We start from the raw sequence: 12,221 nt of genomic DNA, 5'->3' as shown, positions 1-12,221 counted from the left end.
CATACGGAGCCATACTCCGACCTTTGACTCCCCTTTCAGTGTTCTGATGTTTTGTCTGAAAAGCATTAACTTCCTTAAAGTTAATGAAGTATAGCTATAGGCAAATGGAATTAAAAACAATGTTACTCACTGGATTAACTGATCCTCTTGGTTCTCCCGTTTACCTGGGACTGGTTAAAAGTGCAGTTTATTGAGCCCCACCCCAGACCCACTGAATCAGGTGGGGCCCAGCCTTCCGGAGAGTCTGATGTGCGGAGATTCTGATCACCCCTGATTCCCGTTGTAAGGTCAGCATATCTTTTTGAAAGTTAGCTTTAAAAAAAAGTGCAAAGCCTTGTGCAAGTGATCACAAAGTTTGAGTCAGTGGGTTGCAAATTAATGAGATTTTGCTGCATAAAATAAGCCAGAAGAGGAAGAAATGGAAAGGAAAAGAAAATGAGAGAAGGAGGAGAGGATGGCCGTGAAGGACCCACGAATTACAGGGTTCTGCTGAGGAGAAGGAAGCTGAAATTCAGGATTATCCTGCCTCTAGCAGGTTATTCGATCTCCTTTTGGTGAGAAAGGACCTTGAAATGTCAATGTAACCTCATCTTCCTTTGCTCACAGATCTTGGCAGACATTCTTTCAGGCTCTGATGACAGTACCTACTTTGAAAATCGGGAAAGGTCCATGTAATTGCATCTTAGCAGATGACAGACATTTATAAAGGAAATCACTGAAGTGTTACTGTCATTTCTCTAAGATAAAATACTGGAAGTCAAAGGAAGGGAGAAAAGAAAACAGGGCAGTGACTCAATACTTCTGTTCTCTTTATTGTACTCCCTCACTCTCTGCCGGGTATCCAGTCTTTGGGAGACCAAAGACAAAAATGTCTTGGAGAGGTTGCAGCCTGAACAGAAGTTCGGTTGCTCCTTGTTTGAATCATAACCAGTTAAAGTTGATATCATCAGTATATCTTGGAAGGGGTAGTCTCTAGACCTTTCTAAGGTGTGTCAATAATCAGATTTCATATATTTTATGGGTCTTCAATGTTTTTAAAGATTTTATTTATTTATTTGACAGAGGGGGGGGAGCGCAAGCAGAGGGAGGAGGAGAGGGCGAGGGAGAAGCAGGCTCTCCGCTGAGCAGGGAACCCAATGTGAGGCCCAATCCCAGGACCCTGGGATCATGACCTGAGCCGAAGGCAGCCGCCCAACCGACTGGGCGGCCACTCAGGTGCCCCATGGGTCTTCAATTCTTAACTCTTTTTTTGTACTTCTAGCCCTTCCCAAAGCCCTTCTACTGGCTAAAAGATGCATTCAAGTTTAAGAGGGCGGACAACTTGGCAGGAGGGACCTCCATGGCTGGCAGTTATGTTAGCCTTTCTAGAAAATCACCACCTATACTAATCTATAGGAAGCTTCATTCTCCAAGTCACAACATTTATATTTTATTTCTTCATCCCCAAACTGGCTCATACCAGGGCCAAAGTAAGGGAACTTACTTTATTCAGTCTTCATCATAGACAACTGGCTTGTTTTTAAATTCAGGGTCATAAAAGAAGCTCAGAATATATGCTGTCAGAGAAACATGGGATCAGATCCTGGGTCAACCACTCTGTGACCTTAGGCAAGACACTTCATCTCTCTCAACCTACCTGGTTTTTGTAAAAGTGAGATTGTTTGGCCTAGGATTATTTCTGAGGATTAAAGACATTAATTATCCTAGAGATATCTTGTGGACCCTGAAACTTGAAGGAACACAATTTGAGAACTCTAGGACTGAGAGAACTAAGTAGTGGAAGAGAAAGGAAGAATATTTTATCAACAAAACTGGGAGGAATATTTCACATTACCAGAATTACATAGAAATTAAGAAGAACTTAATGTGTCACTGATTATATTTTTCTTCCAGGGCAAAAAGCATTTCTGAGTATTTTTACCTTGTTTTCTCTTCTTGATTGATTTTGAAATATATAAAATTAGGAATCATCCATCTCTTTGTTAAGAAATATTTTTCTATTGCTCACACTAATTGTTTCTTCTTATCCCAACATTTTCCATTTCTTAATAATACTCTTGAGAGGAAACTAATTCTTCCTATCACATTTGGAAGATTTTTTTCTTTTTATCCTAATTTATTTTGCATGACTTTTGAAGTTTCTGGTCATTTTGAGTATTTGCACTACCTTTTAAAATGCCATTTCTTAAGCACCCTCATAAATGCATTAGTGGACAATTTATTATAGTTCTATACACAGTGTGACATGTTCTCACAGTAGCTGCGTCATTCTTGGTTTGTTATGTTTTATGAAATGTTCCTGTAATGCCAGTAAACAAAATAAGTCTTACAGGAAAAGAAGGATTTGGGGTGAACATCAGGTCCTAAAGAAGGATCCCAGCACTTGGGTACTAATGGGATTTGCCCTCAGAACCTACAAAAGGAATGAGTCCCTGAGAACTGGCAGAAAGAATAATGTATATTCCACTATGAACAAAGAACTCTAATCAATTTACTCCTCTGTTGAAAGATAGGTTACATTGATCTCTAGGAAATAACATTGTTTAAATGAACCTCCATTTCTAAGATGAGTAGCTACTTGGAATAGTTACCACCATATAATCTCAGGGGTACTTCCAAAGAAAAGGAAACCATTTTTTTTTTTTTTTAATTTCAAATGCTGAGAGGCTGCTTCTAGTTATGGGAACATCAGAAACAGCATTAAGTGTTCCGAACAACTGGCTCAGTGCTTGTCCATCTTTATAAGCTGGAGAAAAGCAGACAAAGATGGCCGTCTTTCCAGAGTCACATACTTTGTGGTGGGAGGCAGAGGAGCTGTGCGTCAGGATGGACATTTGGTTCCTGCCTTTTGCAGCCTGGTTAAAATTCTCAACCAGAACTGACACAGAAAAGGGCGGGCCAAAGGGATGGGCTGGAAAAGCAGATCCTGCCCAAGCCAAATTGTGTTCAGATTTTCTTAGACACCAAGAAGGCACACAGCTTTCATTCCTCTCCAGAGCAGTTCCAAACTAAAACATTTGAACATTTCTCTATCCCCTCACTCTGGTTAATTTCCTATTTTTCTTTTTGAACATACTGCAGTCTGACTGTGTGCATGTGTGTGTGCGTGTGTACACAAAATTGCAGATTGCATGGCCCTGCTTCAGCCAGCCATAAACTCTGTGAGGTCAGGAACCATCTGTTCTATTCACTGCTACCTTCCCAGGGCCTAGGACAGTTTGTGAAACCTAAGTACTCATTAAATAAAGATTGGTATGAATGAATGAATGAATGAATGAATGAATGAATGAATGAATGAATGAATGGTAGCCTCTAATGAGTAATGGTATTAACTTCAGAAAATCTGACTGAGAAAACCAATTGTTTTCCTATAACAAATAGTGCCACTTTTAGCCTCTGGGACATTCATATGTGGAAACTCATTATGACATTAACTTTCCTTTCGGTGACATAATAAAAACGTAGCTGAACTATGAGTTGTGGGGTGTTTGTATTGGTGTTGCAGTTAGGAAGTTAGTAATTCCTGGAAATGTTGGTAATTGAAGGAAAGTGGACTGAAGACCTTAGCCAGCTAAAAGCAGCCAGCCTAAAGGCAAGCTGTTAGGCAGTGACGCTGGGAAAAAAATAGTCATGCTTGAAAGATCATCGCTTGCAGTCAGAAATAGATCTAATAAAGAGGTAATGAATGGGCCACAAAAGCCGAAAAGAGATTTCTTACAGACTAAGGAATGGAGCCTGTTCACTATAAGAAATAAAGACTCAGGGAAAGAGAGAAAGCAGCCCCTGGAGCCATCCAACAGAACCAAATAGAAACAGAATTTGGGACAAAATAACAACATCAACAAACCCATTTAAGATATAAGAATGCAATGGAGAAAAATTCGAACATGTTCAATCCAAGATTAAAATGTAAATGAGCCATTGCACTACTGGGTGTTTACCCCAAAGATACAGATGTAGTGAAGAGAAGGGCCATATGCACCCCAATGTTCATAGCAGCAATGTCCACAATAGCTAAATCGTGGAAGGAGCCGAGATGCCCTTCAACAGATGACTGGATTAAGAAGTTGTGGTTCATATACACAATGGAATATTACTCAGCCATCAAAAAGAACGATTTCTCAACATTTGCTGCAACATGGGCGGCACTGGAGGAGATAATGCTAAGTGAAATAAGTCAAGCAGAGAAAGACAATTATCATATGATTTCTCTCATCTATGGAACATAAGAACTAGGATGATCAGTAGGGGAAGAAAGGGATAAAGAAAGGAGGGGTAATCAGAAGGGGGAATGAAACATGAGAGACTACGGACTATGATAAACAAACTAAGGGCCTCAGAGGGGAGGGGGTGGGGGAATGGGATAGGCTGGTGATGGGTATTAAGGAGGGCACATATTGCATGGTGCACTGGGTGTTATACGCAACTAATGAATCATCGAACTTTTACATCAGAAACCAGGGATGTACTGTATGGTGACTAACATAATAAAATAAAAAAACATTAAAAAAAATTTAAAAAATGTAAATGAGAAAATCTAAAAAGAAAGCAAATTTCCAAAAGATTTGATAAGTAGGGTCCTGGTTAATAGCTGAACGTGATGCTCTCCTTCAGGCCCCCACCTCAGCTCCCCACCCCCAGGAACCCCGGTTTGGGTGACTTCCTAGGGACATTGAGCTGATGTGTGCACATGGGAAGATGAGCTGAAGAAGAAAAGGAGAGAGGATAAAAGCAGATGGAGATGAAGCTCGAAAACGTATCCCATGCAGGAAATTAAAATGAGAGCAGTTTTCAGTCTAGCAAATTAAATTGTTCCGTCAACATATATTTTGAGGTGGGGAAAATGAGGTAACGGTGACCTGTCAGGACCCTTTCATGAGCAGGGATCCCTATTTCCAGAGGCCCCGTCACGGGGGCAGCTGGGTGGCCAGGACCTGCCAGGTCAGGGAGGGAATCCTGACCTGGACCCTGAAGGGTGGGCGGACATGCTGGCCCGGCTGGACAGAAAGTGGTGGAAACACTGTCGGTGGGGAAGCTTCGATGCAGACAGTAACCGCCTGCATTGGCCAAGCTGGAAAGGGGCCAAAGTGTGGCTGGTCCTGAATTGGCGATATGTCTGTTTCCATCAAAAATAAGTGCCAGTTAAAAATCAGACCTATGAGGAAAGAGATGTAATTCTTCAGAGCTAAATTCTTAAGCTTAATTCTAAATTCTGTTATACAGCCAAACCTTTTTTGTAGGCTTGTCTTTTGGAAATCTACATCAGTCTTTTTCCCACCTTCTCCAATACAGGACTATATTACCACACTTCCTGTCGCCTTTCCCCGGGAGTTAGGGTGTTCGTCTTGGAATCCTAGTTGTGACAACATGCTGGACGGGCACGTCACTGCCCCCACACCTGTCGGAGTGCCTGATTCTGTGGCCCTTTAAAATGCAATGTAAAGTAGTCATGTTTGGCTTCGTGCAAGTTCATTTTTAAGTTCGGGAGGCTTTTTAGCGTAGTGCCATGTTTTTCCTTCTTTTGCGCTTAGAGTTTCTACCCAAAGATGTTGCCTCTTTCCCTTGTAATTTTCAGTTTTCAGACTCTCGTGAACTTAAAAAACTAGACCATTGATCTTAATTACGCATAGATTAAAAGCAAGCAGGTGCAGAGGGAGAGTCTCACGATGTTTTTCTCGTAGTGATGTTCTAATGTTTGGACTGGTATGGACTTTAGGACTCAATTTTGACCACCAGACAACATGTGCTTCCTGGTTCTTAACTGTATTGTCACCAGATAACTGAGTTATTGAAAGGTCCTATGTCATATGTTTACTTTTGAAAATCATTCTGACAAAAGGCTAGGGTTTGTTCTGAGTTAATTAGTGTAGGACAAAGAGGAGTTATTAAAACAGAGCGGATCTTGTTCAAGGACACTTACCCCATTAAATGTTACTGCATCTCCGTCTGCCGAGCGGATATGTTTGAAACAGGAGTGATTGGCCCCCGCCCCTGAACCTCCTTCAGTGCTGGCACGGGGCTCTGCTGGGCTAGGCTAGTCCCAGCTCGCTAAGGTTATGCAGACTTTTGTACTCACAGGGATGTCTGGCTTTGTAGTACAGGGGACTAAGGTTTTTTTCTGACAGCAGTGACTTGGTACTTTGGCCATTTAAATGGAATATTCATCTGAGAGACTTTCCGGTATCTGGATTTCGGCTCTCTGGTTCAAAATGCGATGTTGCAGGCGGACTGCCAGAGGTCACTCGTGAAAATCCTCTCACTGTGGTTATGACATTTGGGCCCCAGAGTCTTGTAATTATGGATCTGATATCGCAGTTGTATGTTACATCAACCTGGTTCGTGCTGTCTTCTAGAAATGGATTAAATCCTGTGGAAAACTAAAGATAATGAAAGATTGCCCTCCACTTAGACTTTCTCAGTTTATATTCCAGTTTCCAGGCCTATGGCACAATGCCCTTGATAACAGTAGGAAGATATCTCGTGGAGCCCTTATGTCCCTCTGTAATTTGGCCTTGGGAGGCTTCCCACTTCCAAAAGACACCTGCACTGAGAGAGAGCAGGTCAAGCAGACGGTGACCAGCACTTCACTGGCATCACCTGATTTTGAATATGTCCAATTAGAGTAAGTCGTGACTTTTAGGGAGCCGCTTGGAATGCCATTTAACTACTGACTCTCGATTGCAAATACTGCACCCTCTTCCTTTAAAGACTCTACGGATTCTTCTCTGAGAGCTCCCTCCCTATGAATCACTTCAAGATGTACAGAAATAAAGTTAGCTGTCATTGTAGGTAGTTATTTAAGGAGATCTACTGAGTATTATCTGTGTGAAGAACTCCGTATTAGACCAGGAGGTGACAGTTTTGTTGGGGAGCTTTCAGGGGATACATTTAGCAGAATATATGGTTCGGTTACAGGGCCACACCTGGGACAAACTATGGGACCAACTGATAATTACTTCACTTGTCTGCTATCTTCGGAGTCTGTCTTAGGTAATGTAGCGTGTATGATACCAAAGAGCGTGAGTTAAATGTTTAAATTTATAATACATACTGATCAGTGAAGGATGGCCTGGGGTAGGTTTTGTGGGTATGGATCTAGACATTTGTTCTGAAAGGACGAGACAATTAGATGAGCAGAGTAGAGTGGAAAGGAGGCACAAGGGAGAACAGTGTGCTCACGGGCCAGCCAGGGCATCAGCGTGACTTGGGTGCTGGGTGGAGGCAATCTATGGAAGGCTGTCAAAACCGGGCCATGTGTTTGAAGCTGGGTGATAATTAAGAGCCACTGAAAATCTTGAGCAAAAAAGTGTTATGATTAAAGCCATGGGAAAGGAAGTTTTGTTTGGTATGTAAAATGAATGAAAGAAAGTCAGCAAAGGGACTGCTATAGTCATCAAGCCATAAGTCTCCAAGGGCCTGGACAAGGATGGACTCATAAGAATGGAGAAGAAATGGAATACCATGCCAAAGACATATTTTATTTTGGGGCGCCTGGGTGGCACAGTGGTTAAGCGTCTGCCTTCGGCTCAGGGCGTGATCCTGGCGTTATGGGATCGAGCCCCACATCAGGCTCCTCTGCTATGAGCCTGCTTCTTCCTCTCCCACTCCCCCTGCTTGTGTTCCCTCTCTCGCTGGCTGTCTCTATCTCTATCAAATAAATAAATAAAATCTTTAAAAAAAAAAGACGTATTTTATTTTTATAATTTGACGCACCATAAAGTTTAGTGGTAGTTGAGATATGGGAAGACCCTTCAGAGGTAAGGAACCCCTCAGCCTGCATGGTAGGTTAAATGGAATGGAGAAGAGGGAGCGTAGGGAAAGAGGAGGAAAGAGAAGGGAGAAGCTATAACTTAGCATGAGGACAGCCTTGTCATTCAATAAAATAAATGAAAGTTTTGCTTGGCTTCCTCAGAATTTCACTTGGGATAGAAAGAAGGAAGGAGAAGCCTGTAATTTGTCATTTTGAAAAAAGTGTTCAGCTTTCTGGATCTTTTTCTCTTTTATTATCAATGATATACCACCATCCTCTTGATATCCAAACCAGTATCCAAACTGGAAATTCACTTTTTCTTCACTCTCTGTCTTAATCTTTGTATCCAGTCATCCAGAACTAGATCGTCTTCCTTTTTTTAAAAAAAAAAAGTCTACTTTATCATCATCCTGTCCTTAGCACTTTTGATGCCTCTGTCCTAAACCATGTTTAACTCTGTTTCTTTCATTGACTGTCATACCCGACCATATCCCAGGTACTTAGGTGGAAGGAGCTGGTGCGTGTTAGTGTTTGACATGCCAAAGTGTAGTACAAAGTGGAGAGACATGAAATTTTCATTTATGAATAAAAAGTCTTTTCTCTCTCAAATTAAAATAATTGGCTCTGTTGCACTCTGAAAGGAGGCCACTTACTGGGGACTGTGACAGCTCCCTCTCTTCAAGATCTAATCCATATAGGGAATCTACACCTTTCCAAAGGAGAGACATCCCAACTTGGACCAAAGGGTAGTGCACGTGTAGAGTTAAACCTACATCTTGAATGGCGTAGATGGGGCACTGCCTGAGCCTTTTATCTTTCAAGAAGGACATCTCTTTCAGGAGCAAGAGCCAGCTGGGTTTCTGAAACTTCTGGGTTCATGGAAACTTCTGAGTTTTTTCCATAATTAGAATAAAACACAGAGTGCTCTGGCCATTAGGAAAACCAGAACAAGAAATTGTGGTTTTTTTTTCCATATACATTTTCTTAGTCCATTTCCCTGGGACATAAAATAGAAGCAAAAAACATCTTAACTGTGATAGGATTTCTCAGCTGTATTGTGTGCTTACAAGGTAATTTACCTAAAGCAATGTGATAACCAGAAGTACTTTGAGATTATCAAACACAGCATAATGCAAACTTAATGTGATCAAAATAATTAAATTCTGACACCATGCCTAAAGAATAAGGCCAAGTTATGACATGAAGTGCAGCTTTCTTGATACAATTCATATCCTTCTGTTTATGTTTTAATACAGCCATTCTGGATATTTGTGATGTTATTTTCAGCCAGTAAGAACATCTGTTATATTTTTCAGCTTCTCCAGTTGGCAACGGTTATATCAAGCCTCCAGTTCCACCTGTTTCTGGCACGCAGAGAGAGAAAGGGCCGCCAACCATGTTACCCATCAATGTGGACCCAGACAGCAAACCAGGAGAATATGTCCTCAAGAGTCTATTTGTCAACTTCACCACTCAGGCTGAGCGCAAGATTCGCATCATTATGGCAGAACCTCTGGTGAGTTTGTGCCACGACACCCTTTAAAATTCATCTTTACACTAAATACAGTAGATTTTACAGCTCCAAGAAAAGATGGAAGAAAATCCCCTGATTTCCCAAGGTGGTTTTGATACCATAGGTAAATTTTTAAAAAGTTATAATGAAGTTTCCTGATTTAAGAAAAGAAAATGAGAGTCAAGGACTTCAAAACAATCCTCGGCAAATACATTTAAGTAGCCCGCTTTGCTACTACAGTTAAGACTAATAAGCATAATTTAACAATAAGTAGGAATCCTAGAAAATTTGTGTTCAGGGTCTCTGCTATGTACATACACTTTAGTCAAAATCTTTTGTCTGTTTTTAAAGTAAATGAGAAAAAAAAAATCATTCTTCAAGTGGCTGCCTGAACTCCCAGTTTGAGAACATACGGTCTCAGTGATGTATTGTCTGAAGACGTTATTTGGTGAGTCATTCAGAAACACCTCTTTGTTTTCTGAAAATTGGAGGACAGGAGATTCTCGGCTCACTTACCTTTAGGTCCCTTATTAGACAGATAATGTCCTTGGACGTCAGTATCTTTCTTTGCAGATGATTCTGCTACAAAGTAAGGCCTGTGTTTCAGCCTTATGTGAATTGCTTTAACAAGGGCTCTACAGACAAGAGTCCTGAATCTCAAAGAAGAAAGTCCAATTGGTAGATTCAGATTACTTGTTTTCTGACCTTCTCAGGACACACACAATAAGAGAAAAGGAAAGGAATTCCGAATGACACAGCTTTTTCTATGAAACTCGGCTTTGTACCTCATCCTGGGGCATGAGAAGATGATGTGAGGTTGGCTTTACAGCATCAGGGCTTAAAATAATTGAATATAATACTATTGAACCCACAACATAGGTCTTTAAAAAAATACGCAATGGATGATGCTCAACATTATCTGTTAAAAATAACCTTTGTGGGGGGCGCCAGGGTGGCTCAGTTGTTTAAGCGTCTACCTTCAGCTCAGGTCATGATCCCAGGGTCCTGGGACTGAGTCCTACATAGTACTCCCTGCTCAGCAGTGAGTCTGTTTCTCCCTCTGCCTCTGCCCCTCTGTCTGCTTGTGATCACTCTCTCTCTCTCTTTCTCTAAAAAAAAATAGTAACCTTTGTGGGGCCCCCTAGGTGGCTCAGTCGGTTAAGTGTCTGACTCTTGGTTTTGGCTCAGGTCGTGATCTCAGGGTTGTGAGATGGAGCCCCACATTGGGCTCTGCGCTCAGCATGGTGTCTGCTTGAAATTCTCTCTCTCCCTTTCCCTCTGCCCCTAGCCCTTCACTCTCCCTCTCAAAAAAAAAGGAAAAAAGACCTTTGTAAGAATCACAATTTAAGGTTTAGGAACCAAAATTCAAGAATATTTGTTAAATATGTGGTTGCCTGGAAGTTACAAATTTTGCGTTTTAAAGTTTTAATTTGGAGGCACATCTGGGTGGCTCAGTTGGTTAAGCGTCTACCTTCAGCTCAGGTCATGATCCCAGGGTCCTGGGACTGAGTCCTGCATCAGGCGGGCTCCCTGCCCAGTGGGGAGCCTGGTTCTCCCTCTGTCTACTGGTCCCCCTGCTTGTGTGTCCCCCCCGCTGCCACACACCCAGCAAGCAAGCAAGCAAATAAACAAACAAATTAAATAAATAAATGTTTTAATTAAATCAGTGGAGGTTATCTTCATGAATTCTAGCTTCCTATTTTATAGAATGTTTCCTGGTTTTATAGTTTTAATCCTTTAAACCTTAGTACAGTATCTTTTCCCCTTTCACTCATTTTTAAAGAAAATTTTCTGTTATTCTTACTGCTAATAATAATAGCCAATATTCCTGGAGTATTTATTATGTGCCAGGCACTGGGCTTAATTTATTGTCTCCTTTAATCTTCACAGTGACCTTAGGTAGGTGGTATTTATATCCCCATTTACAGATGGGAAATATTGGCACAGAGAGGGCAAAGTCTTTGCCCAAGGTCACACAGCGTTGGCTTGAACTCAGGCTGGATGAGCCCACCTCTGAACCCTCTATATTCAGTTGCCCATCTTTACGTGGTCATCCTCGTGTGCAGATACTTTCATTAATGTCCTAAAACAAACCAACACAGGGCTCTCCTATAACGTATTCAGCCAGAAATCAAATACCCAAGTTCTCCTTGCCCATAACTGTGCCGAGCCTTGGAACCCTCCGAGCACCTCAAGAGATGCTGAGGCTGTGTAGCCTGGTAGAGGGTGAGAAGCCACCTTGCTCCAGTGTCAAAGGGGAGTTTAAGGAGCAGAGAGTGGGAAGGCACAAAGAAGAGTCATGTCACTTCCTAACAGTGGTAGATCAGGGTTCTCTGAAGTCGTGTGGCATGGTGAATTGTCCTAAGGAACTGGGAAGTTCTACAAAAGTTGAAAGAAATGCTAAGAAGGCAGGGCCCTGACATCTTTTGAGCCATCCGTCTTTCCAAAATAATAGCTTATATGTCATTATTTGAGAATTTACCAAGTAAAATAGTTTGGGTTTAACTTTCTGATCTTTACTAGCTTGGAATTTATTTGCGTGGCATTCTCTTCTTGGAGTAAACATTATGTCTGAACAACTAATACGTGCCACAGCATTCCTTTAATTAGAGGTAGGCATTTTGGTCCCTTTTGGTGAGACAACTTAAATATCGCCAAACAAGAAAAATGGAAAAGAAAAAGTCTAAGTCCTGTTCATTAGCAAATCTTCATGGTGCACTGAAGGGAAGAGTCCCCTAGATGCTGAGAGCCAAATAGATGAACATTATGTTTCTAGCTCAAGAAACGTATCAATCAATTTTTAGTATTGTTGCTTTTTATAAAAGGGGACTGTTTATTGCCCTTGTATTTTTGGCAGAGATGTGAGTTTCCGTGCCATATCCATTTCTGGTCTGCTGGAAAATGCTTAGTAATTTTTGTCCTTGTATTTGCTTACTTATGAGACAATAAATGTGAGTA

The 12,221-nt window shown here is 41.4% G+C and overlaps 1 protein-coding gene across 6 annotated transcripts in view; it reads left to right on the top strand.

Moving 5' to 3' along the window:
• FRY (FRY microtubule binding protein) overlaps positions 1-12,221 on the top strand; it is a 429,999-nt gene that overhangs the window by 212,737 nt on the left and 205,041 nt on the right. For all 6 annotated transcript variants that reach the window (XM_048215644.2, XM_048215641.2, XM_048215639.2 and 3 more), the window contains one exon: positions 9,067-9,266. In XM_048215644.2, the coding sequence (XP_048071601.2) occupies positions 9,067-9,266 (200 nt within the window). The remainder of the gene's footprint in view (positions 1-9,066; positions 9,267-12,221) is intronic.

The sequence above is a fragment of the Ursus arctos genome, unplaced genomic scaffold (genome assembly GCF_023065955.2).
Source record: "Ursus arctos isolate Adak ecotype North America unplaced genomic scaffold, UrsArc2.0 scaffold_10, whole genome shotgun sequence".
Taxonomy (NCBI): Eukaryota; Metazoa; Chordata; class Mammalia; order Carnivora; family Ursidae; genus Ursus; species Ursus arctos.
This window is presented reverse-complemented; position numbering and strand designations above follow the sequence as displayed.